General features: G+C 53.1%; 9 protein-coding genes across 9 annotated transcripts; 4 read left to right on the top strand and 5 right to left on the bottom strand.

The window, feature by feature from the left end:
- Positions 1 to 68: 68 nt before the first annotated feature.
- Positions 69 to 1,256, bottom strand: N7498_003271 (esterase/lipase family protein; the record flags this gene model as incomplete). Its single annotated transcript, XM_058450333.1, has 3 exons — positions 69 to 199; positions 245 to 875; positions 936 to 1,256. The coding sequence occupies 3 exons, from the start codon at positions 1,254 to 1,256 to the stop codon at positions 69 to 71; spliced, it is 1,083 nt and encodes a 360-aa protein (XP_058309795.1).
- Positions 1,257 to 2,384: 1,128 nt separating this feature from the next.
- N7498_003270 (putative mitochondrial methylglutaconyl-CoA hydratase (Auh)) lies at positions 2,385 to 3,429 on the bottom strand (the record flags this gene model as incomplete). Its single annotated transcript, XM_058450332.1, has 2 exons — positions 3,023 to 3,429; positions 2,385 to 2,955 (listed from the first exon to the last, which is right to left on the bottom strand). Exons 1-2 carry the CDS (start codon positions 3,397 to 3,399, stop codon positions 2,385 to 2,387), a joined length of 948 nt encoding a protein of 315 aa, XP_058309794.1. The 5' UTR covers positions 3,400 to 3,429.
- A 211-nt stretch (positions 3,430 to 3,640) lies between these two features.
- Positions 3,641 to 6,685, bottom strand: N7498_003269 (uncharacterized protein; the record flags this gene model as incomplete). The annotated part of the gene is made up of 1 exon (XM_058450331.1): positions 3,641 to 6,685. One exon carries the CDS (start codon positions 6,683 to 6,685, stop codon positions 3,641 to 3,643), a length of 3,045 nt encoding a protein of 1,014 aa, XP_058309793.1.
- Positions 6,686 to 7,254: 569 nt separating this feature from the next.
- N7498_003268 (uncharacterized protein) lies at positions 7,255 to 9,762 on the top strand (the record flags this gene model as incomplete). Its single annotated transcript, XM_058450330.1, has 2 exons — positions 7,255 to 7,460; positions 7,515 to 9,762. The coding sequence occupies 2 exons, from the start codon at positions 7,255 to 7,257 to the stop codon at positions 9,760 to 9,762; spliced, it is 2,454 nt and encodes an 817-aa protein (XP_058309792.1).
- Positions 9,763 to 10,699: 937 nt separating this feature from the next.
- N7498_003267 (uncharacterized protein) lies at positions 10,700 to 12,306 on the bottom strand (the record flags this gene model as incomplete). Its single annotated transcript, XM_058450329.1, has 3 exons — positions 10,700 to 10,742; positions 10,792 to 11,176; positions 11,235 to 12,306. 3 exons carry the CDS (start codon positions 12,304 to 12,306, stop codon positions 10,700 to 10,702), a joined length of 1,500 nt encoding a protein of 499 aa, XP_058309791.1.
- Positions 12,307 to 14,147: 1,841 nt separating this feature from the next.
- Positions 14,148 to 16,062, top strand: N7498_003266 (glutamyl-tRNA(Gln) amidotransferase subunit PET112; the record flags this gene model as incomplete). The annotated part of the gene is made up of 4 exons (XM_058450328.1): positions 14,148 to 14,439; positions 14,493 to 14,569; positions 14,622 to 14,763; positions 14,813 to 16,062. 4 exons carry the CDS (start codon positions 14,148 to 14,150, stop codon positions 16,060 to 16,062), a joined length of 1,761 nt encoding a protein of 586 aa, XP_058309790.1.
- A 629-nt stretch (positions 16,063 to 16,691) lies between these two features.
- N7498_003265 (arginase) lies at positions 16,692 to 17,779 on the top strand (the record flags this gene model as incomplete). Its single annotated transcript, XM_058450327.1, has 3 exons — positions 16,692 to 16,781; positions 16,843 to 17,426; positions 17,476 to 17,779. The coding sequence occupies 3 exons, from the start codon at positions 16,692 to 16,694 to the stop codon at positions 17,777 to 17,779; spliced, it is 978 nt and encodes a 325-aa protein (XP_058309789.1).
- Positions 17,780 to 18,321: 542 nt separating this feature from the next.
- N7498_003264 (uncharacterized protein) lies at positions 18,322 to 18,972 on the top strand (the record flags this gene model as incomplete). The annotated part of the gene is made up of 3 exons (XM_058450326.1): positions 18,322 to 18,479; positions 18,540 to 18,814; positions 18,869 to 18,972. The coding sequence occupies 3 exons, from the start codon at positions 18,322 to 18,324 to the stop codon at positions 18,970 to 18,972; spliced, it is 537 nt and encodes a 178-aa protein (XP_058309788.1).
- An 879-nt stretch (positions 18,973 to 19,851) lies between these two features.
- Positions 19,852 to 22,782, bottom strand: N7498_003263 (putative ARID/BRIGHT domain protein (SWI1); the record flags this gene model as incomplete). Its single annotated transcript, XM_058450325.1, has 1 exon — positions 19,852 to 22,782. One exon carries the CDS (start codon positions 22,780 to 22,782, stop codon positions 19,852 to 19,854), a length of 2,931 nt encoding a protein of 976 aa, XP_058309787.1.
- Positions 22,783 to 24,318: the final 1,536 nt, after the last annotated feature.

Here is a 24,318-nt window from a genome sequence, read left to right as displayed (position 1 = left end):
ATCATTTGCGGGGAACAATGATTTCTCTTCGCGCAATCAAAAATCGCTAATAAAAAAAAAGCGCAAAATCAAACAGAGGGCTCCTCAATCTCATATTCCTTCAAAGTAACTGATTCTTCCGGAGAAGGTAGAAGGTGTGAAGCCCTACCAGGCGTGATCGACTCCGGCATGCTGCGTTCCACGGTATCATCTACTCTACCTGCAATGGTCAGTCGTGTCACCTCAGCTGGAGAATATGACTTACCGTCGTAAATTTCCCGAGCCTTGGCCTTCTTCTCCAGCAGGCGAGACTTGTATTCTTCAACCCAGCGATCTGCAATGATAGAGGGAGCCTGGCGCGAGTATCGGAGGATGGCCTCGGCGACTACTTCATAGCCAGGAGCATTCTCGTCGTCAAACTTGCACATGTGGCTGTGGTCCGCCTCGATGCCCATTCGCTCGACACCTTCAAGGTATGGCGCTGCGGATGCCTCGTCGACAATGATCTCACGCGTCCCTCGCATATCGGTCGACCGAGTTTCATGGAACAGGTAGATGTGAAAGCGACCCATGATATCAGCGAACAGACTGTTGATATGCTGTAATGTCTCGTTATCCTTTCGCAGGGCCTGCACGAGCTGCGATGAGCCCTCCATAACCTTTTTGGGGAGAACGGCAGTACAGATGTTCTGCAACAACAAGCCCCATTTCGCAATGTCGGAGCCGTTATGCGGTGTACCGAGAAACAGGATGCCGAATGTCGACACGTAGACGGAGCGCAGGTGTTCAGTCTTCTCACTGGATAAGCTTCGGCTGTAGATTATGGCGCGCTTGACGACCAAGCCACCCAGTGAGTGGCAGACGAAGATGATCGGGCGCTCGGAGCAGTTTCGCAACTGTGGACAAAAAGTGTCAGTTTAGGGAAAGAAAGTCACGATCGGGAAAAAACCACGTACATTTCGGTTGGCAGCAAGATTGGACGCCAGTGTCTCTGCATGGCTAACGATCGAGTCGCGCGACGCGCCATCGGTGAAGGCAGCGACGCTTGCATTATAGCCATAGGTCAAGATGCGAGGACGTAGTGGGGCAAGAATCTCTGGCAGTAGATCAACGGGCCAGAAACAGCCGCCCTTCTCAGTTTTGCTGGGCTTGCTGGTCCAAGAGTCGTGAGGGTGGCCGTTGAGACCATGAACAAAAACAATATCCACCGTGGGGTCACCGCGGGGAACGTAGACCTGAGACAAGCCAAAAGGCTTGACGGGTCGAGGTTCAGACATGTTCAGAGATCATGCAAAGGCCATTTCTTTCAATTTGTAAATGCGGAGGGGCAAATCAAAGGCACCGAAAGGCCTTTTATACGAGACACGATGCAGGCTGCAGGTGACGGGCGTTGTTCCCCTGACCCACGCAGATGACTGCGATTCAGGGTCGAGTGGAGCCGCCGGCCCGCTTGCAGATTGCTTGAACCGGGGTCTCTCCTTGACGCCCCGATCCACGGGCTGAGCAACTAGGATATAAATGCGCCACGGAACACGATCCCAGCTGCAGGAACCCAGGTCAAAATACGCCCGGGATTGTTGCCCGGGGAAATCTGGGCGCCTGGCCGTGAGTCATCTCCGGTGAAACGGCGTGTGAGAAGTATAAGCGGGTCTCAAATAGACGCCTCACAAGGCATAAAGGGCGTGAACGTATCGGGGGAACCTAAAAAAAAGTGCTGGTGTGATTTCTCGACGGACAAATAGGACGATGAAGGTGAAGCGGCGGTGATCTTCCGGGACGCAGTGTGCATGAGTTGGGGTGCATGAGCACCCGCAAAACAAGACTTGTAGTCACGCCGGCCTCAACGCGTGATCGACACGTCCCACACAAGCTCGTTGGCGCAAGATCCACGGTTCGATTTCGATCGACCGGATCTACAGTCATTCTGTGGGATAACCACCCGGAATAGCCTGAGACTAGAAATAGCCACGATTCTGCACCTGCCAAATATTGTTTCGTCACTATCATGAGGCTATGTCCGAGGACAACTTTCTTGTTCCGGGGCATGTCCTGCTATCCTAGGAACCTTTTTGGCTGCCTACTCTAGATGGCAAGAATGTATCTGAATTGTTCAAAAGCCGCAGGATCTGATTGATATGTTGATCTCACTTTGTGTTGATATCACCCCATGTGTACTCCATCAGCCAAGTGCTATAGAAAACAAGTATCTTTCCAAGGTTTTGTACTGCCAGGCTACCCCGATACGGTCAAGGTTCAACACAAATGCCGAGGCGGATATACACTGACGGGCTACACCACGGATTGCCTAAATAAAAACAAATTTGAAAAAAAAAAAAAAAAACATGGTAAACCCAGACCTCCCGGCTCCATTTTTAGAAATCGAGAGAATAGAACCCATCTCTCGTCTACCGTCCCCGGAATACAGGCTTCCGCTTCTCGGTAAAGGCGCGCAGCGCCTCGTACCGATCCTCGGTCTCAATGACACCTTCATAAGCCTGGTTCTCGGCCACTTCACCCAAGGGAGATCCCTGAACAGCCAGAAGGGCCTGTTTTAAGGCGATGGGCCCGCCCTCGCAGATATCCAACGCCAACTTGATACTCTCCCGCAGCACCTTCTCGCGAGCTACACCCTCCTCCGCACCCTCCTCGGGAACAACCTCAACCAATCGATCACACAGGCCTAGGAAATAGGCCTCGGGGCCGTGTACCCGGCGCCCGGTGAGGATGAGATCGCGCGCACGAGTAGGCCCGATCAGCGCTGGCAGACGGTAAGTGCCACCCGCACCCGGGATAATAGCTAGCCGAGTTTCCGGCAGGCCGACAGTGCAGGACGAGCCGAAAACGCGAAGGTGGGTGCATAGGGCGAGCTCGAGTCCGCCGCCCAGGGCCATGGAGGAAATGGCGGAGATGGTGGGGACTTTGAGAGAAGCGAGTTCTTTGAAGGTGTTACGGAGGTCCATAAGGAACTCTTCTGTTCTGTTGAGTTGTCACGTCGGGTTAGCAGGATGACAACAAGTTTTGGATAGGAAGAAGGGAAGCTCACTGGCGGTGGGTCATTTTGGCGCGCTCTTTCAGATCTGCGCCGGCGCAGAATGCTGCGTCAACGTTGCTGGACAAGACAACCGCTCTGGTGGGTCCATTGCCTTCCTCCGCGGCGATAGTTCTCACATGCTTGGCGAGGGTGTCGAGCAGGTGGCGCGAGATCGCATTGCGGGCTTGGGGCCGGTTCAGTTGCAGAACGCGCACATGTCCGGATCCTGGGGCCGGAATCTGCTGGGTCAAGATGACGTCTTCCTCGGCGCTGGTACTGAGTCGCGACACGAACACCCGGGTGGAGGTCATCGTGGAGGCCATGGTCGGGCGCGCGAAGCGGGAGAGAGGTGTGCGGCGGATTAGCCGCGGCGACATGATGGTGGCCATCACCCGGGTCAATTCAATGGATCGGGTAGTATCGATCGCAGGTAGAGTTGCAATATGGGACTTTGGAGGCTTCGAAGACGGCTATCTGGGGACTGTGTCTTGAAGAAATCGGATGAAGTTGAAAGTTGGGTCGGAGCTTTTGAGGTGTGGGGAGAGCTCCACAGCCGACGTTTGCCGAACAGAGTTCCATGTTGGGGGTATCACATTCATATTGCAACTAAAAATACACTTTCTGTACATCTTAATCAAGATATCTTTCAACATCCGCATCACTAGGCCATTCCCAGCCCGTTGTCTGGCTAATGAGATCGTATGCCTCTTGCACCTGGGGATCCGATGCTACCCGAACATGGCCCGGAGACCGACAATGCAGCTTCTCCAGGAATACTCGGATCGCTGTAAGGGTCTGATGCTTCATTCTTTCGCCGTTCAATTCCTCGTCCGCAATTTCGTTTAATCGAGCGGCTGATCGGCTCATCCACTGTAACAGATGTAATAAGCCTTCGTCGTCTCCGACGAGCCCCAGAACTCGCACGAAGCTATGTAGCGTCGCATAGGACGGGACATGCAGCCCAGCAAGCACATGAACCTCCGAGTCCGTAGTAAATATACTCCGCTCTGCTAGCTCCGACGTTTGCGACCCTGGAAGAACAAGGCAGTCGAATTGTGACTTTAGAAGCTCGAGTCCATTTGCGACCATGGTGTCGAAAGTTTCCTGTGCGTCGGAGATTCGAGAATGGCTGGATCTCTGTATAAGCTGTGATGCTTCCTCGACAAGGCCAGCATGATGCATTGCAGCGTCAACTGCTCTACTGAATGCCATGCAGAGAAATTGGAAGTTTTTTAGACCAGGTTGAACATTTCGAACTTTCATCCATCTCAAGACCTCAATAACCTCTTGCCATACAAGGATCCGGTAGAGATCTTGATTTCTCTGGGTTCCCGAGCCCAGGCAACTTCGACTCCATGATCGTCGGGATGTTGATTTTTGACTCAAGATATTGAGAACATGGGACCAGGCCTCATGACAGGCCGGCTGTCGCAACTTGATCAGTTGGACAGCATGCCACAAAGCCTTTGGATGACACGTTTCCCCCAAATCTTCTCTGAAGTCAGAAAGATCGGACATGCGTTCAAGGCGTTGCTTGTCTCCCATGAGAACTGGAAAATGGTAGAGCATGGGAGTGTGTGGGGCGACATGTCTGGCAGTCATGAAGAAAGATGAGCAAAGGAGCTTGATGAAGGACGCAAAGATAAAATCTGGTAATTCTTGGAGAGCCTTGGTATCTTGCGCTTGTTTCACGTGCTGTGCTGTTTTTTCTGATTGGTATAATGCAGAACACAGAGCCGTGATCTGATCGTCTGTCAAGTCACTGTATTTCAGATATTTCAGACCCAAGCGGAAGGTAGAAGCCGACTGGAGAAGTAAGGCCAGGAATCTCCCAGATGGGCGGATTCCCTCCGAGAGCATCTGATCAAGGAACTCCTCCGAATTCGGTGGCTCTGTTTGCACATAAATGATGTCTCGAGCAGAAGCCGGCTCGGGATGAACTTCACGGCCATCGCCTGGAAGAGCAGAGCTTATGTGGTCAGACCCTCTCCTGATTGCTTTCTCACGGTAAATCAACTTCTCGGCCATCACAGCATAGATGGCAGCTTTGGGAGGAAGATCTTGGTCCCGATAAGCCAAGAAGCAAGCCCATGCTTCTCGAACAGTCCTCGTTGCGCGAATACGTGCAACCCAAATGGCATAATGGTTGGGATCCACGTCTCGCGTACGAGACAAAGACCCTGTCTGAAGCACCAGACTTCTTGTCTGGACTGTCGGACTACGATCGGTATCCCAACCAGCCAGAATAGAAGACATTTCTTCCCAGAGCTGGTGGGAATATCCGGCCTCTTTCATTTGTGAAAGCACGTTCATTGCACGACTAAACATGCCGTCATTGCCCCGCTGGGCATCAATGCCCAGTCTTTCTTCCTTCCAGGGCGGCCATGAGGGTGCCTTCAACTCGGCGGACTGGCGCTCTTCACTTGTCTTCTTATGGGCAAGCTGAACTGCAATGACTGCTCGATAACCCTTTCGAGTAAGAGGTAGGACGGGTCTATGTGTCGCCATAGCTCTGAGGAGCTCGAATTGCGCTTCCTGTTGAATATATGATGATCGGAATGGATGGATTTTGGTAGGGAGCGAAAGTAAGTAGAGGCAGCTGTTAAACTTCTCTGTTTTAAAGCGATCAGCTTTGTGTTTGGCCAGAGCCGAGCGCCCGCCCTCATTATCCGGGACAGTCGTCAGGAATCGAGAGAATGCGCGGGCGATGATGGGTAATGCGTCGGGCCACACCTGCCGAGCATGTCGGATCAATCGGACAACCAGGATCATGCATGTGCTTTGGTCGATCGAGGGACGAGACTCTGCTGGCGACGGGTCTAAATGGGGTTCCAGGATCCTTGGGAGGGCGTCCAAAGCTGGCAATGGCTGTCCACTCATGAGATGTAGAGAGTAAATGAGGAGTAATCGAAAAGACTGAGCATCCAAATGCCGCTCCTTCGAGAGGAAAAGAGGAATGAAAATCGGAACACGATTTGTTTTGGAGTCGGCTTCCAATGTAAACATACGGGACACCGCCTGGTGATGGTTCTGACTCTTCATGACCCATGCCCATGAAACAACATCCTCAACACCATAGCCTTGCTTGATAAGAAACCGCTGGCTGTCCGTTCGAAAGACTTCAGCAAGAACAGTGTCCAAGTCGTCCACATCGTCAATTTTTGTGGTACGCGAGGGAAACGGATCCACTAGTCGAATGTATTCACCAAGGGTTGTTTGGAGAGCTCGTCGCTCTGGTCGGCCATATGTTTTCCTTGGACCCCGGTGTCTTCGAAGCACGTTTCTCGAGATCTTTCGATTGGGGTTTACGAACGACAGATCGACAGCCCGCGTCGATGGTTCGCCAGATCCTAATGCATGGCCATATTTTTGAAGACTTTTGGCAAGGTATTCGGAGGGGGTAGGTTTCGGTTTCGGTTGCAATCTTGATTTTGATTGTTGAATATCTCCCGTAGGATTCTCATGTTGACTGTCAGAGGAAACGGGTGTTGCGGAGGTACGATTGAGAAAGGCTTTGGATCGAAAGAAACGTCGGGGGCTGCGGGAGGCACTCTGAAGCAGAGCACTGCATCGAATATCACGGTCATAATGTTCCTTGCGACACGATCCGAGCAGATGCGCCGCTCTCACAGGTACCCCCGACAGGATTCGGGCATGATTGAGAGCGGATGACATCCATGAATGTTGTCATGAAGATGCCTTTTCCAATGCCACAGCTCCAGTTCGGAGCTCAATGATATGTAGAAGACTGTAAATACCAAAAAGCGCGCGCAACGGGGCAGAAAACGGATGCGGTCACGTGAGGATCGTCACGGGCTGCGCTTTTCGGGAAGGCGCGCATTTCTGGTCTCGAGCGGTTCTCTACTTTGCCCCCTTCTGCTTTGGTCTGATCTATTCCTTGGGAGTAATTTCAGGCAATGACATTGTCCGCCTGATTTCATTTCTCAATTTCTTTATTTATTTCCCCGCTGACGTGGAACATTCCTGTGTTGACCCCTCGTCGCGATCTCATCCTTTCTCGATCCTGTCTCGAGCCTCCCCCATCAAGATTGCTCGAACTCTAGTCGCTGAACCGACTACGGATCATCGCAACCTCGATTGACAATCGATCTTCTGCCTCTCGGTCGCGTCCTCCCAATCTATTCCTCGACGGTTTCAGAATCATTGTGGGCCATCGTTTGCTTGGGAGGGGATCGCGTCGGAAGAAACCCTGTGAACATCTTTATCGTCGCGACTTTCCCACCATGAGCGCCGACGAAGGCGGAGACACAACGCCGATGCCCGCTACAAATGGCGAGCCCCATCCGGAATCGGGTGTGGTCGCGACTCCTGGAAAAAGGAAGCGTTCGGCCCCAGACGAGAAGTCAGGCGGAGATTCCAATGCCTCCGCGGCGCGCGAAAAGGCAAATCTTCACGAGAACTTGCGCAGCCTCGTTGACCTACTTTTGAAGTGAGTGTAGCTCATGATTTTTGCATCATCCATCCTGTGACTAACAATTAGTAGGCATGACACCGAACTGCAACTGCTCACCTGTCCCTTTCCAACCTCCGGAGCAAAGCCCCGAGCGAAGCGCGCCAAGGTTTCGAGTGATCAGGAAACCTCGAATGTTCAAACTCGGGTTGAATCCGACCGCTACGGTACCCTGCAAGAGTTCCTGGCCGACATCGAAAGGGCCTCTGCCGCCGTGATCGAACGCAACCAGAACCAGTCAAATAGCACCAAATCTGACGGCACGCCTCTCACTGAGGTCGTCAACCGCATCGCAGCCTTCAAAAAGCACATGAACAGCTTAATCGGCCAATCCTTCGTCAACCAGCCAGAGGTCAAGATTGAGGCATCGGACGATGAGGCCGATGACGAAGCTCATTGTTCCGTGTCTAACGTTGGCGCTCGCGAGGACAGACAGGCTCTGACATTGTTTGGCGGAAGCCAGTCGAATCCGAAGCAGCTGTTTTCAAGTCTGCAGAAGTCGGTTCAGGTGCCTTTGCCTTCCTCTGGATCCGATGAGCCAAAGTTCGTTGAAGTACATGAGGAACTCCGCGAGGGTGCTTTGCCAAATGGTATCGCGGCTTCCAAGGTGGTTCCTTATAATCTTAACGCCACAACGCCTCCAAAGAGAACATTCAGGGAGGTTTTTGGCCCTCGCCCGGGATTTCCCCCACTAGAGCCTCCACGAACACATGGTAACCGAAGCAACTCGGTTTCCTGGATCGATCCATTCGATGCTGTCTTTGATCCCAAATCATTTTTCGGCGAACGCAACAACTACTGTCTTTCCCCGCTTCCATCTGGACAGTGGCTGCAATACGGTGGAGTCACATCGTCACCTGCATTCTGGTCTCGTGTCGAAAAGAACCATGCAGAGGGGAGCGTCAGACCGAAGCATGGGGATCCAGCCCTTTGGACCGGCGATGACTCGTCCCTCCTCCAGGGAGTCTACTCTTCATTTGCACCCTCTTTCGACAGCTCCGGTGCTGTCCTAGAGGTTGACTCGAAGGATATGGTGTGGTGGGAGAAAAGAGGCGCAAAGCGCTTGCGTACCCTTCTCTCCCTGCCATATCAAGGCTCAGAAGATGAAGTTACCTCTGTGGAACCGGGCAGCATCGGTGATCTCGACGATGCCACTCTCGAGGAGATGATGAAAGCTTGCGACTCTCAGGACTTTTCGTATGACTTTGAACAAGAATATCCAAGCAAAGAGGATCCGGAGAGCAGAGAAGTTGAAGAGATGCTTCAGGAGATTTCTGAAATGCTGGACACCTTGAGTTCATATCAGAGAATTCGCAACCTCGTCGACCCTTCTGAAGGCGATAAGGAGGAGTCGGACGAGACCCCTGCGCCAGAGTTTGGCACCCCGGACAGCCCGTCAGATGCTGAAAGGGCTGTTTACGAACACTTGAAAACGACACTCATTGCGATCATCAGTAGCCTGCCACCATATGCTATCGCAAAACTGGACGGTGATCAGCTGGCAGATCTGAACGTCAGCCAGAAGATCCTCATCGAGAACCCAGACTACAGTGGCACCATGGAAAGGGACGACTACACATTGCACCAAGAACGGATTAAGGCGATGGCAGCTGCGTCAAGCGCTGCCAATCGGACCTCGACTCCATCCGCGGCACGACCTAGCAGTTTCTCGACGCCCCAAACCGCATATAATCAGCGTGCCTTTGCTTCCAATTCTCGCGTTTCGCAACCACAAGGAGGATTCCAAGTGCCACAGAGTGCGCCCCGGCCCTCTGCCACGGGTTCATTTACACCTGGATATACCGGAAGCCGCCCACCGAGCACTCCATCCCAACGTCCCGGCTACACCTCGCAGCAGTATTCGCAAGGAAATTCGCAGTACGGTCAGGCCAACAATGTGCCGCAGTTCCAACGCTCTGCGCAAAACGGCTATTCTGCACAGCAGAGTCAGTCTCCCCAGCCTTACACTCCAAGGCCTGGGCAACCCGGATACAATGCCACCCCTCAAGGCCGCACTCCTTATGCCAACGCGGGCCAACGACACCCGTACAGCACCCAGACTCCGTCGCAGGGTGGCTACTCAAATACCGCTGCCGCCGCAACCTACGCCCGCAGTGCTGCTGAACAAGCCGCGGTGATGGACCGCAACAAGGCCCAACTCGCTGCTCAACAAAGTCGTCAGAGTCCTTCGACACCACAGCCGGTTCTTGAAGCTCGCCAATCACAGGAGGGCAGCCTGACCCCAGGAAGCAGGCAGAACGGCACACCCGTCGCTTCATAGAAGGACATCCTCGCTTCTTTTTTTTTCAGCTTCGGAGTGAAATGGATTTCAATGCCGTCTGAAAAGTTTTTGTCACCTTTTTTCCGCAAAAACCAACCTCTCTCGGATGCGCTGATTTACTTCAACCGTGGCTTCATTGCCCACGATCTTCTATTATTCTATTCTTTCCCACTGTGTTGCTAATGAATGCTCTTTGTCCTCATATATCTGCGGATTCATGTGATTTCCTTTTCTCCGGTGTTTCCAAACAGCGATCGGCGTGTGTGGATGGGTTTTACAAGGCGGGTCTAGCCTGGGTGGTACGGGCTGCCGATGGCGAGGCATTATGTCCTTTGTTTACATGGCTCATTTAGAATGATTGCTTTCGTTCGATTGCATTTACATCCAAATTATTTCTTCGTAGATTAGAATCTCTCAGGCTCTTCCTACCTAGTCCTCGTTGGAAGTCCATAGTAGACAGGCGTTCTTGGTTTGATAGAGATCAATATACAGGCCGTCATGTAATATGAGCATAATACACCCGTAGATATACTTCAAGTCGTAAATCAGTCCCGGAATTCATTACCATCTCATAAATAGTACAGACAAAAATAATAGAACGTAAACTGTCCGTAATACACCCTATCCAAGTCCCACTGTATATCCGCCCCCAGCCCGTAATCCCACCTAGTCGAGAATCCAGATTTGCCTGGTTTTTATCAATTCCCCAAAAGATGTGAACGCCATGTGTATCATCGCCCGTTCCTAGAATTTTGGCGAGCTTTTTTTCTTGCGCAGACTTTGAAATCGTTGCCTTATCTATGGATCGAGGCCCGATTTGAAATATCGTGTCAAAGTAGCAAATAATTCGCACAGCAGAGAAAAGAAAGGTAGAAGATATGAAATATGAAAGTGACGGAAAAAAATTCGTAATTGGGCATGTTGCTCTACGTAAGAGCTATGGTATGAACATAGCGGCGGCGGTCATGAAGCCGAAGTATCTGAATCTATGTTAGTCATCTCAGATCGGTAAGGTTAAGTGAAACATACAATGTGGCACATCTCCAGCCATCACGCGAATCAACAAGAGTGTCAATGCCGGCAGAGTAATTGGCTGCGATGGCCGCTGCTGCGCCGCCGACAACTGTGACGACGACGAGTCGGCCTGAGAACTCGGCGATCATGCTGAAAGCCAGTAGCGGAAGTAAGATGGCCCCGGAGGCGATGACGATGGCCATGTACACAGGTGCTGCTGCAGCGGAGGCTGCCAGGCGGGGCGTGAGAGACACGAGATCGGCATCTTGGTCCAAGAAGCGGGTCTCGGCGGCAGCGATGGGGTTGTGCTCTTTCATCCAGGAGCGGTAGTTTTGGACGTTATCTTCCGAGGCCCGTGGAAGAGTCTGGAGAACCTTGCTGTATGCGCTCAGGGCATTATCTGTAGTGGGTTAGAGATACGGTACTCTGTAACGATGCGAGAATATGAGGAGGCTCACTATATTGCTCGGTTTTATGGGTCAGGGCAGCCATTAGATCCATGCGTCGATAATGCAGTGAGGAATACGCCTGCGACTGAACTTCCATCCGGCGGGAAGCAGGTAAAGGTTTGGTGCCTTCTTGTTCAGCAGTGGCAACGCGGTGCATCTCTTCGTACTCGTCAAGCGTCTGGAGCTCTTCCTCCATCTGGGAGATCTCATCTTGAAGATGGAGCAGCACGCGGTGGTTCACGCTCTCGAAGCGGCGGTACAGTGGTGGAAACCCCGCCTTTTCTTGGGCAGCTGAGCGGGTCAGGTGTGATGCGACTAGCCCATAGCCCGATGACACCTGCGAGGCACTCGATTCTCTTCGTCTAGTTGGCGTGCCACGGTGAAGGCTATCTTCTGGACTACTCGGTGGGGATGGTGGGAGTGGCGGCCGGTGGACGACAGATGCATCTTGTGAAGCGTAGTAGTTCTCAGGCCGAGATACCTGCAATTGGCGTTTGCCGGGAGGAGGCGAGTTATCTGCTGGTTTGTATACCCCGGCGGATGTCTTCCGTGCATGCGATTGTTTGCGCGCTATTTGCAATTGATTCTCGGCTGGAGGAGGAACCGGCGCCGGGGGCGGGCGCGAGTCGCTTGGGCTTCTAGACTTCACGGTTGGTTGATGTTTAATTGTAGGTTGAGAGATCTTGGTCTCTGATAGCAGCGAATGCAAGGGAGCAGTCCTTGGCTGAGGTGACTGGATCTTTGTCACGGCTTGCGTTCGGACCGAAGGTGCTGGTTCATCGTCATCGGAGGAATCTGAAGACGAAGACGATTCATCATCGTCCAGAAATTCGAAAACATTCGGTGACTTCTTCTCCGAGTCTGCCGATTTATCCAGTGATGATTCGGAAGCCGCCTGCGGTTCCACGGGTTCTTTGGGCCCATTGGCCTGTTCAGTTGGAGAACCGGCTCTTTCAAAATTTTTCATGATTTCGACAGGACCAGCCTGTGTGCTTATGGTGGAAACGGTTGACGAGGTTCTTTTCCTTCCGTCTCTCTTGCTCCTCCTTCGTAGACTATGAGATGGGTTCTGGAGCGGCATGGTGATCGGAGAAGCGAAGCAGTATCCGGGTCATCGCATGAAGAAAGGATTGTAGTTTCAGGCCATGCCCATCAGAAGAGAAGTTGAAGGGCATAGAAGGGGACTGTGCTGGTAATGGCGACGGATCCTCAAAGCGTCGGTACGTGGGCCCGAGGCATGGCACAAGGGAGGGGCCAAATTCCAATGATATCGGTACCTCGAAGACGCGGAATCTAGGGTTTGAGACCTGTGCAATCGAAGGAACTAAGAAAAGGAACTGGAACAGCGTGGACGGTCAAAATGTGATGCGTTGGGCCTCCCCCGCGTCCCTTGACATTCCTCAGCCGGGCTGATAAGAGGTATGTATACCCCAAGTGGTTCAAGAGCACGGAACGTCAGCCCCTGGGGTCGGAAACAAACTTGGCGTCACCAGAGGGCTCAAACGGGGCCGAGGCGTCTCCCTTGGGCAAACGGAGCCATGCAATTCGTCACACAGCAAATCCCCGACAATCTAAAGCAGATGAGAAGCGCCGGGGGCCCTCAGATCGGCAGCCAAGGACGAACGAGTCGCAAGGAGGATCCTTGAATGCCTGCCGATCACAGGCGGCTACCTCAGGTCTGCTATAACTCCCGTCTGACTAGTGTCGCACGGGAATCGAAGAGAGATGGAGAGAGGATAGTCGGGAAGTTCTCGGGAGCCTTTCAATAGTTGGTGTCAATAGTGTGGGCCGATGGAAGTGCAGCAAATCAGCAGGGCAACCCAGGCCCGTCCAGTTCCGGATTGCAACGCACGCGTGTTTCGACAGAGTTCAGTCATTGAGACCTTCGAGGGGCCATGCGCTGGCGATTCGCCGGACGATCCTTCGCGCCTTGCGTCCAGCCCTTCTGGCGGTCTGGCGGCCCCATTTTCGAGGTATTAAGCGGGGACGGTGAGAGTTTGTGACCAGTCCACGCCGTGCCACATTGCAACTCTTGCTTGCAGAGTGTCTTGCATTGGAGTGCATCGTCCGGGTCAATTGATGAACTGATGAATGTATGTGTTGGCATTGCACATTGTATTGTCATTCCGAAAGAAGTGTTGATGTGGGTCGAGACTTTCCCGATTCTCATTCTGGATTACTTTGCGCCCAACAGCAACCATGGATCGATCGGGTATCAAATCTTGAATGTATGTCCGGGTATTCCCCATAGACCATATCTACATCGCTATCGTCTTTAAGCATTCCATGATGAGTGTCAACGCCTCTCTCTATGGGGTTGTTGTGATGCTGTAGGCATTCTATACCTCCTGATGGTCTTGTGTGAGGGCCCAACAGATTACCGGGCTATTAGGGGCGTTTTAGCAGCTCAATCCATCTCATGAAGGAACGAGAGGGCAGAAATAACTACAGCTCTGCTCTTTGATAACTGTTTATGTGGGGCAAGGGCGGAGATCACAGGGCTTAGAGTGATGATGCGGTAGATTCGATCACGTCGCATACCTCTTGCAAGGTTCCCCGGCAGAAATTGGTCAGATTTCAAAGAGGCTCGGCTGATATTTGAACATCGCCCGGGTTGCGGTTTAATCCTTGTTGATGCGTGGGCCAGAGAACAACATAGAGGATCGAAGTGGCGGTGATCCAAGTTGTGGCTGGTGCAGTGGCGGTGCCGACGGCTGTAAGAGACCATCTACACCATCCCATATATTTAGTTCACAGAATACTATAGCTTGTTATGATTTTAAACAGTTCAGGCGATATGGGGGACATTCGAGTCAACGCAATGAACTGCAAATTTGGAGACCGTTTCCTTGTAGAAGTACACTTGAGCCTCTCGACTTCGACTTCCGCTGGATCCTCCGTCCTCAACCACCACCGCTCTCCATGCTGCGGCCATGGCCTTCTAGCGGCACTGTCCGCGCACTCTGTCGGACTGTTCACCGTCCATTGCTGATACGCTCACATAACTTTCGTTTCTCCTCCGTCGCACCCTCCCTCAACTCGACCTCCGCAGACCGCGTCCCTCTCCGCAAGCAGCTCAAGCAGGAGGCCAAGAATCTCAGAGCCCAAAAGAAACAGCGCAAAGAGAACGAGGAGGCCTTTAGACAGGACTGGGAATTAACCGTCGGTGTGGAGATTCATGCACAGCTGGATGCTGGAGCCAAATTGTTCTCTCGTATGGCTTTGACTGTCCCCGCGACTCATCGCGTGTTGCTAACTTTTGCTTAGGGGCTCCGACCTCCGCCAGCGAGTCCCCAAACTCCAATGTTGCCTTGTTCGACCTAGCCTTCCCGGGTAGCCAGCCAGTTCGTCTCGACATAATGGTGGATGAGAAAGACTCGAGCTCACGCGATACAGGAATTTCAAGCTGCCACTCTCCTCCCGGCCCTCCGCGCGGCCGCCGCTCTGAACTGTGAAATACAGCCTGTCAGCCGGTTTGACCGAAAGCATTACTTTTACCAAGATCAGCCCTCAGGCTATCAGATCACACAATACTACGGTTCGTATCGTCCTCGTCAATCAACGAGAAAGACGCTAATGGCTTGCAGAGCCATTTGCGCGCAATGGATGGGTCGATCTTTATGACTACGATGGGATCGCCCCGGAAGATGGCAGCCGGATTCGCATAGATATCAAGCAAGTCCAACTGGAGCAGGATACCGCCAAATCCCAGGAATACCCGCCCTCGGCACAACTCCTCGACTTCAATCGCGTATCCCACCCTCTGATCGAAATCATCACCATGCCGCAGATCCATACCCCCGCGACAGCCGCAGCCTGTGTTCGAAAACTCCAAGCGATGCTCCAGGCATGTGGTGCCGTGACAACGGGAATGGAAATGGGTGGACTTCGTGCCGATGTCAACGTCTCGGTTCGGCGTCGGGGTGAGGCCCCGGGAGGCTATGAATACGACGGAATCAGCGGGCTGGGCCAACGTACGGAGATCAAGAATCTGAGCAGCTTCAAGGCCGTGGAAGACGCCATCGTCGCCGAGAAGAACCGCCAGATCGCCGTCCTGGAAAGTGGCGGTGTCATTGAGGGCGAGACCCGCGGATGGACCATTGGCAGCACCGAAACTCGCAGACTCCGAGGCAAAGAGGGTGCTGTCGACTATCGCTACATGCCGGACCCCGACATTCCGCCGCTGGTGATTGGCGAAGACCTGGTCAACTTGATTAACGACAATCTTCCAACGCTGCCTGATTCGCTGGTGCAGACCCTCCGGACAGGTTACGGCCTCTCGATCGAGGACGCTAAGCCATTGATCGAGCTGGATGACGGGGCCCGACTGGAGTACTACAGAGACGTGGTGGATAACCTTTGCTCGCTTTATGCCGATCGGGATAACAAAACACAGGCAGCCGTCGCGCGTACGGCGGGCAACTGGGTCCTCCACGAGCTGGGCGGACTGTTAACCAAGGCGGACCGACCCTGGGACGAAGAGATAGTGCCGGCCCGGTCTCTAGCCGACCTCATCGACCATCTCCAGCGAAAACTCATTACCGGACCCACGGCCAAGCAGGTCCTGGCCGCGGTGTTCGACGGAGATCGTCGACCCATCCCGCAGCTGCTGAAAGAGGACAATCTCCTATTGCGGCCGCTGTCGCGGGATGAATACCTAGCACTTGCCGAGTCGGCGATTGCACAGAACCCGCAGATGGTCGAGCAGATCCGCAGCAAGAACCAGCTGGGGAAACTGGGCTGGTTCGTGGGGCAGATGATGCGCACGGGCGAGAAGGGCCGCGTGGAAGCGCCCAAGGCCGAGGAGGTTCTCCGCGAACTAATTCTGGGGAAGTAGATGTATGAATAGTGTACTACACATAGATGCAATGATACCCTTGTACTTTTAGATTACCCTAAGTGTACCTTGAGTGTACCTTGAATGTACCCGAGCATAGATGAAATCACCGTTCGCAGCCAAACCGCCACGAACGCGCCCCAAAACATCACCAGAAAGTCGGAAATCCATTCCAACCATGATTCAGCTTTGCCCTTCACTAAAAATGTGCGATTGCAACACAGTGGACACCTCGGTGCACTAAACGGGGCAGCTCTCCTCGACCTGTACTTAACGGAAGTGATGGAGAACCCGGCGGAGTGCCATGATCCCTAAAAGCAGTTTTTAGCGACTGTTCCTGTCAGCGGCCTGGAATGAAGCAGGTGCCGGTGCGAGTCGGGAAAAGGGGTGAAAGATATAAAGCTGCGCTCTTTGGCATTCTTATTTCCCTTCTTATTCCGTCGAGACATCATCCTGACTTCAATCCGTCTTTTCGTGTCTTCATCGACTGCTCCCACCTGCTCCACTTTTATTTTATAATCTTATCGCGGATCTGACTTCCAGGCTCCGATCTTTGGCGAGCTTCCTGCTTCTTCGACGAGTATTTCTCTAGGATATCCTCCTGCACACTCTGCATAACTTCACGCACAATGACGCAACCACCTGCAACCATCACCTCGCGCTTCCTCTCCCACCCCAACCAGTTGGGTGTCGTCGCCGTTGGCTTCAATGGCGGGCAGGTAAGATAAGAGTCGCATGAAAATTAGAATGTGGAACCGTGATCGCTGAGACCCTTTGCAGATGAAGAAGGGCGTCGAGGCGGCCCCAATGGCCCTGATTGAGGCCGGCCTGCTCACCCAGTTGAGCGAGGACCTCGACTACGATGTTCACCACGACAACATCGTCCACTACTACGAGAAGGATATCCCCGCCGAGGACCCTGACCACCGCAACATGAAGAAGCCGCGCGCCGTCAGCGCCGTCACCGAGCGCCTGAGCTCGCAGGTCTACAACTACGCCAAGGACGGCAAGTTCGTGCTCACTCTGGGCGGCGACCACTCCATCGCCATTGGCTCCGTCTCCGGCACGGCCAAGGCGATCCGCGAGCGGCTGGGCCGTGAGATGGCGGTCATCTGGGTCGACGCCCATGCCGACATCAACCTTCCCGAGTTGAGCCCCAGCGGTAACATCCACGGCATGCCCATGGCCTTTTTGACCCGGCTGGCTCGGGAAGACAAGCGCGACATCTTTGGCTGGCTCCAGGATGAGCACATTGTCAGCACCCGCAAGCTGGTGTACATTGGTCTGCGTGATGTCGACCGCGGGGAAAAGAAGATCCTGCGCGACAACGGCATCAAGGCATTCAGCATGCACGATATCGACCGGTATGTTTCCCGTCGCCCGATTGACGAGTCCTTGCTAACTGGTTCACAGTCACGGTATTGGCCGCGTCGTCGAGATGGCTCTGGCTCACATTGGCAACGATACCCCGATCCACCTGTCGTTCGATGTCGATGCGCTGGATCCCCAGTGGGCGCCGAGTACCGGTACCCCGGTGCGCGGAGGTCTGACTTTGCGCGAGGGCGACTTCATTTGTGAGTGTGTGCACGAGACTGGCAACTTGGTGGCCATGGACTTGGTGGAGGTGAACCCCAGCCTGGAGGCCGTAGGCGCTGCAGAGACCATCCGCGCCGGATGCTCGTTGGTGCGCAGTGCGCTGGGCGATACCCTATTGTAAAATTGAAGTTCATAGAAAAATAGAAGCGAGGGATGACAATAACTATGATGAAAATTGAAAACCTGGGAGGGCTAACGCGTACTCCCGTACCTGACACTAAATTCCCTGCCACCTCAATTTCCCGCCGATCATCAACAAACTCCCCCCCCGCTGACTTTCTTCTGTTTGCACCTTTCGTACTTCTGTCGCTTCACCCCAAAAATCGCGCCAGGCCCCGAGTGCTCATCCATCGATTCAGGCCATAGTTTCAGGGTCCAGGGACTCCCAGTCTCCGACGCAACGCCCAGTAGCGCCCGATGCGCTGTCCATCCTTATCGGCCCCCGCCCCCGAATTCAATCGAATTATTCCTCGAATCGAAGCATCTGCGCTGTGCTGTTTGGGTCCCAAGTCGATCGCAATCCCGCGACACCCATAAGGCGATCATATCGGGCATTTGCGCAAACTCGCGGGTCCTTTATATCGCTGGAGGACTGCTGCCTCGGCGCCGGGCAATATCCACAACACTTGAACCATCACCTCTTAATACTCTCACCTGTTCACCATGGCGGTTGTGCGCCGAGAAACCCGGCCTCGCTACCACTGGCCAGAGGCCCAGCTCAACGTCTGGCTCATCGTCGTGCTTGCGGGCTCGGCAACATGTCTTGGGATATTCGCTTGGTTTATGATGGTGCAAACACAAATGAACCTGGGGATACCTTGGTGAGTGCTTCCGGGTGAACAGACAACTCCATGAACATGTATTTACTGACCGGTTTCCAGGCTCTTCCCCTACATGGTCGTGGTCAGTGCCCTGGGCGTTTCCTTCATTTTCCTCGTCCTCGGTCTTATCGCCAGCCATTTCCTGCTCCCGGGCATCCTCATCCTCGGCAGTTTCATACTCTTCGTCCTGTGGTTAACAGGCCTCATTGAAACCTCGGTGCAGCTGTACGGCGCCTCGGGCAACGTCAATGACAACTGCCAGATTTACGTGGTCGATAATGTTTCCAAGGGGAACGACATCAATACAATGGCGTGGATCATGCAAAGCACACTCTGTGGGTTTTTTCTTCGTCTGATATTCGTACACTTTTACTGACTGGTCCCTCCAGGTAACTGCTGGAAAACTGCGTTTGCCTTTGAGCTTGTCAACACCGTCTTCTATCTATGGATGATAGTCATGTCGTGGCAGGTGCATCGGGATTACTACCATTAATGCATGTGCTCTCTTTCTCGTGTTCTATATCTTTCATGATTTGTGATACCATATTCTTTGCATACCATCTGGCGTTTGGTCTGGGTGAATAGCATGTTTCCTGCGATTTTGATATCTGCGTGTCCTACAACACAATTGTTCTGAATTTCCAATTGCTCATGTCCATACGTCTCTATCTCATCTTAATCAACAGCATTCACGTTCCAATGCCAACTGCTCACTTTCGTCACAGGGATGAAGCTTGTACATGGATCTTCGCGTCAATTGATCTATCCGAGTCTACTTTTCAAACATTTAACTTTGTAACCTTGCAACTTAAACTCTGGTGGGAGCTACTTACAATTCCATGGTACGTGTACTCAATGTCACATAGTGCCTTGTACAGTCAACCCGTAAATCATCAAATCTTTTCAACCATTGTCAGTCCCCTTCGTCGCTTTCCAGTCGCTAATATTGATAGATCAGCAGTGGCACTCTGCAAAGAACAAGGAAACAGTTTTAAGGGGTTGTCCCTCGATGAACTCAGTTGCGTGCATGATCCAGCCGTATGTTGCGGTCATAGCATTTGAAACAGCGGGCGAAGACTAGAACTTTACGATTCAAGCATATTGGAAGCACCCGTGTAGATCTCTCGCATTCAGTCGAGGGTATTTTGAGGATTGTACATTCAAACAACAAGCACGCTATCTCACAATGGGAAACGACAACAAAAAGAAAAACCCCCATATCCACCGACGCCCAGAAAGACTAAGATTGACCATTGGCTTGAGACATGAGTACAAATGACATGACAGAATTCAGAAAATGTCGTATATGCTGCGTGCAAGACAACTCTCTCGCCTTCACCAACGCAGATCCCGTTCTTGTGGCCTGCGAGCTTTACTCTGCCAGCCGAGAATACGTGATGAGTTGTCGGATGATGGTAGGATCAATGTTGGGGAGCAGCAGGGCCCCGAGTAGTTGTTCCTTGCGAGGGACAATCCCGGATGGGAAGCGAAGCGGGTGGGAGTCATCCACTTGCTTCGACTTCTCGGCGAGCCGGCGTAAGATAGCCAGGCCACGATGAATAATCGAGCCAAACGCGATGGCTTCACTTTCAGCTTGCTGTCTTGGCCGCATGCTGATTTGCGGGAAGCGTTCGTTGCAGAGCATACACGAGAGTCGCAAGAGATGAATGGCGAATCCATCGGTAGATCCGAGCCAGCACTTTGCCATGGCTGGATCTGCAAATGTCGTCAGGACATCAGCGGCTAGGAGACCATGCATGAGGAAGATTTGGCGCGCATCTGCAGCCGCCAAGACACTCTTGTGAGGAATTGGGCTGATGGCAAGGCCGAAGGCACGGGTGAGGAGCTCTGGCCGGGGTGCAGACCCGTCCCCTGAGAAGATGGCCGAGAAATAAGTCCGGTTCGTATCATCCTTTGCAAGGAACTTCGCAAGAGCGTCCACGGCTGCCGGGGTGTATCGGTGGATGGAGGGGTTAAATGAGGTGAACATCACCCGGTCCGTCTTTATCGATGGCTCGGGCAACGGCGAAAATGCAAGCAAGAAGGTCAACAGATTCAACGCCTCCTCTTGTCCGGGCATTGGCATGACATGGGCCGTGTTGCTCATGAAAATCACAGCGTCCTTCATAAATTCCAAGGTGTTCTGGTTAGTCCGCAGGAACATTTTGCGGGTTCCAAGGTGACGGCAGACATCGGCAAAGAACTGGGTGAGCGACGGGACTGCAAAGGCCGCGAGAGTCGAATCAGCGGGGAACGAGAAATTGCGGAGAATCGTAGTGATGGCAATCATTCGGTCCACTGCTCGATCAAGTTCATAGGCAACACTGCCAAACTCAGGCACTTCAGCGAGGGATGTAAATTCGGAGTAGCAAGCCCTCGTAATTTCTTCGTACGAGGGTATCTGCATGACATCTGATGTCCGGGGTATGTGCTCAACTAGATAATCAACCTGATCCTGGGCACAATCAACCAAGCTCTCCACCAGATCTTCGCAGTTATGGAGTGAGATATGCACTGCGGGATCACAGGAGACGGTGGTGAGGGTTTCCAAGGCAACTCGAATTTCACCCAGGATGCCAGACTTAAGGCTCATGTTCAGAGCATGGAAATCGATCACGCCCAATTCTGCGAAACTCGGTATACCTGGACGGAGTTTCAAGATATCGTCTCCGAGCCGGTACATTTCGTCCACCGATATGGGTCCGTGCATGCGGTGATCATCCAAAGCCATGGGTTCGTATGGATCCTCGATGGGTTTCTTGACAAATTTCTCGGGCTTTTGTTCAGGTTGGACGGGGGTTGGTGTAGCACCTTTCCCTTGCTGTGATGGCGATGGTGCCGCAAACTGACCTGCAGCATCAGACGATGGAACTGAGGACTGTGATTGGCGGGAGATACTGAGTCGATGCCCAGATTGAGTAGGTTTCTTTTGACTTGGTGCTTGCGTCGGTGTTGCAAACCCATTGACCGGAGTGGGCTGCTGAGCATTGTGCGGGATGGGTGTGTTGTTCTGAGGAGAGCTGGCGAGCTGCTGAGGTTGGTCGAATCCTTGGCCGGGTTTGATCGAGGGCGACTGGAATTGTTGCATGGCCGAGGCGTCGCTTGGCTGGCGAGGCATCCCACCTTGCTGCATTTGGTCGGCAACTTGTTTTTGTTGCGAACTAAGGAACGCCTGCTCGTAAGGAGCCAAATTTCTTGCGTGGTAATCCCGGATCTCCTGCGCAGCTGTGGGGAACTGCATCTGCGGGAATTGGAACTGTTGCGCAACTGCAGGCCACATGTTCATTTGGGTGACCTTCTTTGACCCGCCCATTCTCATGACGGTTCCGTAAAGTTGAAGGAGGTTGAGAGGCCGGCCACAAATAACTGGGTTCATGTCCAGTGGAAGGTTCCGTGCCATCATGAATTTCTGCAAGCCTCGCACAAACACTTCGGGGTTGTTGGGCTTTGCGATGTTTTGTTGCATCTGCCGAATGGCCGCCATTTGCTGAGGATTCGCCTGTGGGTTCATACCACCGGGAGCAACGGGACGCGCTGCCATCTGCGGATTGGCATTCATCGGCCGATTTTGATTCTGCTGTTGCATCTGCATCTGGAGCCGGGCCTGCTGAGCTGCGATCGCCTGATGATACCCTTGGGGCACTTGTTGCATCCCACCAAACTGTGCCTGCATGGATGGCTGAGGCGCTGCCGAGCTCATCCCGTGTCCTTGCTGGAACTGCCCACCCATACCCTGAGGGAAGGCTTGCCCCTGCATGAAGTTGTTATTCTGCGGGGTGTTCACCCGGCTCCCGTGATCCGATTGGGACGGGGACATCTGGGCACCGACATGCGGGCCGGCCGGTGAGAAAGGACTGGGGGAGGCAGTTCCCATGCGGATACTCTGCTGATCAAAGTCCTGCATGATTGGCGACTGCGTCACATTGGGCGAGCCTCCTTGCTGGAGATGCTGATAAGGAGTAGGATGTTGAGAAAATTGGGCTGCCCCGTTTGTGGGGCCTTGGTATCCAGGATATGGTACCTGAGGAGTTTGCGATCGCGATCCGGGCATGCCACCGGGGCCTTGTCGTGGCGACATAGGCATGCCATCCTCCGGTCGGGGTCGTTTGGAAGGAATCACCTGGTTGGGGTTGTGAAAGCCCGGGGAGGCATTCCGTGGCACGCCATTGAACATGCGCTGGAACTGATTGGGGTCCTGAGTAGGAGAGGCGTGAAGGAAGGCGGAGGGGTCGATAGTGGATGGATTAAAAGCCCCATTATCCTGGCCAGGAAGGGTCGAGGCGTCGGCGAGCCAGGCATTCATGTCGTGCGGTTCTACCAACCCATCTGTCCAAGCAAGCCGGTCAGCAACAGCATCACCGAGGCCCACGCGCCATCATCGCGTGGGGGAGAATCACGCGAATATCATCTCATTTACCAATGGATGATAGGTAAATGGAATGGATTATGAAATTCCAAGATCATATAAACGCGTAGGGCTGGGGTGTTTGGGGTCGCGCTCGGTCGCGACACGCTCTGGGGTGTATCGAAAGATGGGAGGAAACCATTCTTCCAACAAATAGAACCCCCTAAAAAAAGCGATGGAAGAGGGAGGAAGAAAAGATGTACGTACCGACAAGGCTGGATTACTTAAATTCCCGACTTGCTAATGGATGACTGAGGCCGGGACCCGGAATTAGCAGATGAGACGAGGAGCAGAGGTTGGAGTTGAGCTGTCACGTGGTTAGTGGCCTGAGGCTGCCAAGTCACGGCGAGGCCGAGAAGGGGGCAGTTCGGATCAGAGGGGGAGGTGGGAAGGTCCGATAGGCTGGGCTGGGCAGCTAATCATGGGCTGGAAAATACCCTGCTGATCTTTTCTAGGGCCACGACAATGCTTCGGCCCGAGAAACCATAGACAAATTGGGGCAGAGGAGGGTGCGTTGGGTGGACTGCGCCGGAAGAAGGGGGGGGGGGGAGGCGAAAAAGGGAAGGGGGGCAGTTGAGCGGGTGCGTGGCCACAGCAAGTAAAAAAAACAAAGGAAAGGTACGGAGTATGGGGAACGGCCGAAACCAAGCAGAAATACTTACAGTCCAGAAAGGCAAAAGCCTCAGTTAGGGATCAAAGGGGGAGTGGAGGCAAAGAATGGTGAGGGAAAAATTACTCAAGGGCGATGGGTGCGGGTACCGGAAAGTAAGGGAAGTCAGGCAAACTATGGCCGCTGCCACGTCCGGTCCTTTGTACCACCAATACACTCCGTACCGTACACCTTTTTCCCCCTGCTTTTTTTTCTGTCGTTTTGTGGTCTTTTGCTTCGCTAGTTAGTTGTCTGGGTTAATTCATGGTTCACATCTTCATGATTTGGAAACCCCATTTTGATTTGGGGGGAAATTCCTTTGCCATGCCTCTGCGGTTAGCGGGTTTCGGCAGTCTCAACCACTAGAAGGAAGAGACTGAGCAGATCAATCACAATGCACAAGGTGGGCAGCTGGGGGATTTTCCCCCCGACTTTCCAGTCCGTGGGGAGGAGGAGAAAGAAAGGAAAGAAAAAAAGCACTGCGCTGGTCAGACGCAAACCCAGGCGAAGATCCATTCCAACGGTCTTCGCCCAGTCAGGTTAGTCCGTATACTCCAGCGCTGGGTACAGGTGCGAGATCTGTGGTCCCAGCTCGCACACAGTCTCGATCCACAAGAATATCATAGAAAGATTTATAGTAAACCACCTTCCGAGGGGATCAGGGAAATGTGTACGGAGTAGTGGGAAGGAAAAAATGGAGAGCCCAGATCAGGCACGGTGACGGGCGTCGGAACTCCTTATATAAAGCTCTGACTAGCGTCCGATAATCATGACGAGCGCCCAAA

The sequence above is a fragment of the Penicillium cinerascens genome (genome assembly GCF_028974065.1).
Source record: "Penicillium cinerascens strain IBT 15544 chromosome Unknown contig_24_segment0_segment0, whole genome shotgun sequence".
Classification (NCBI taxonomy): domain Eukaryota; kingdom Fungi; phylum Ascomycota; class Eurotiomycetes; order Eurotiales; family Aspergillaceae; genus Penicillium; species Penicillium cinerascens.
Note: the sequence above shows the minus strand (reverse complement) of the source record. Positions and strands in the feature narration are given on the sequence as shown.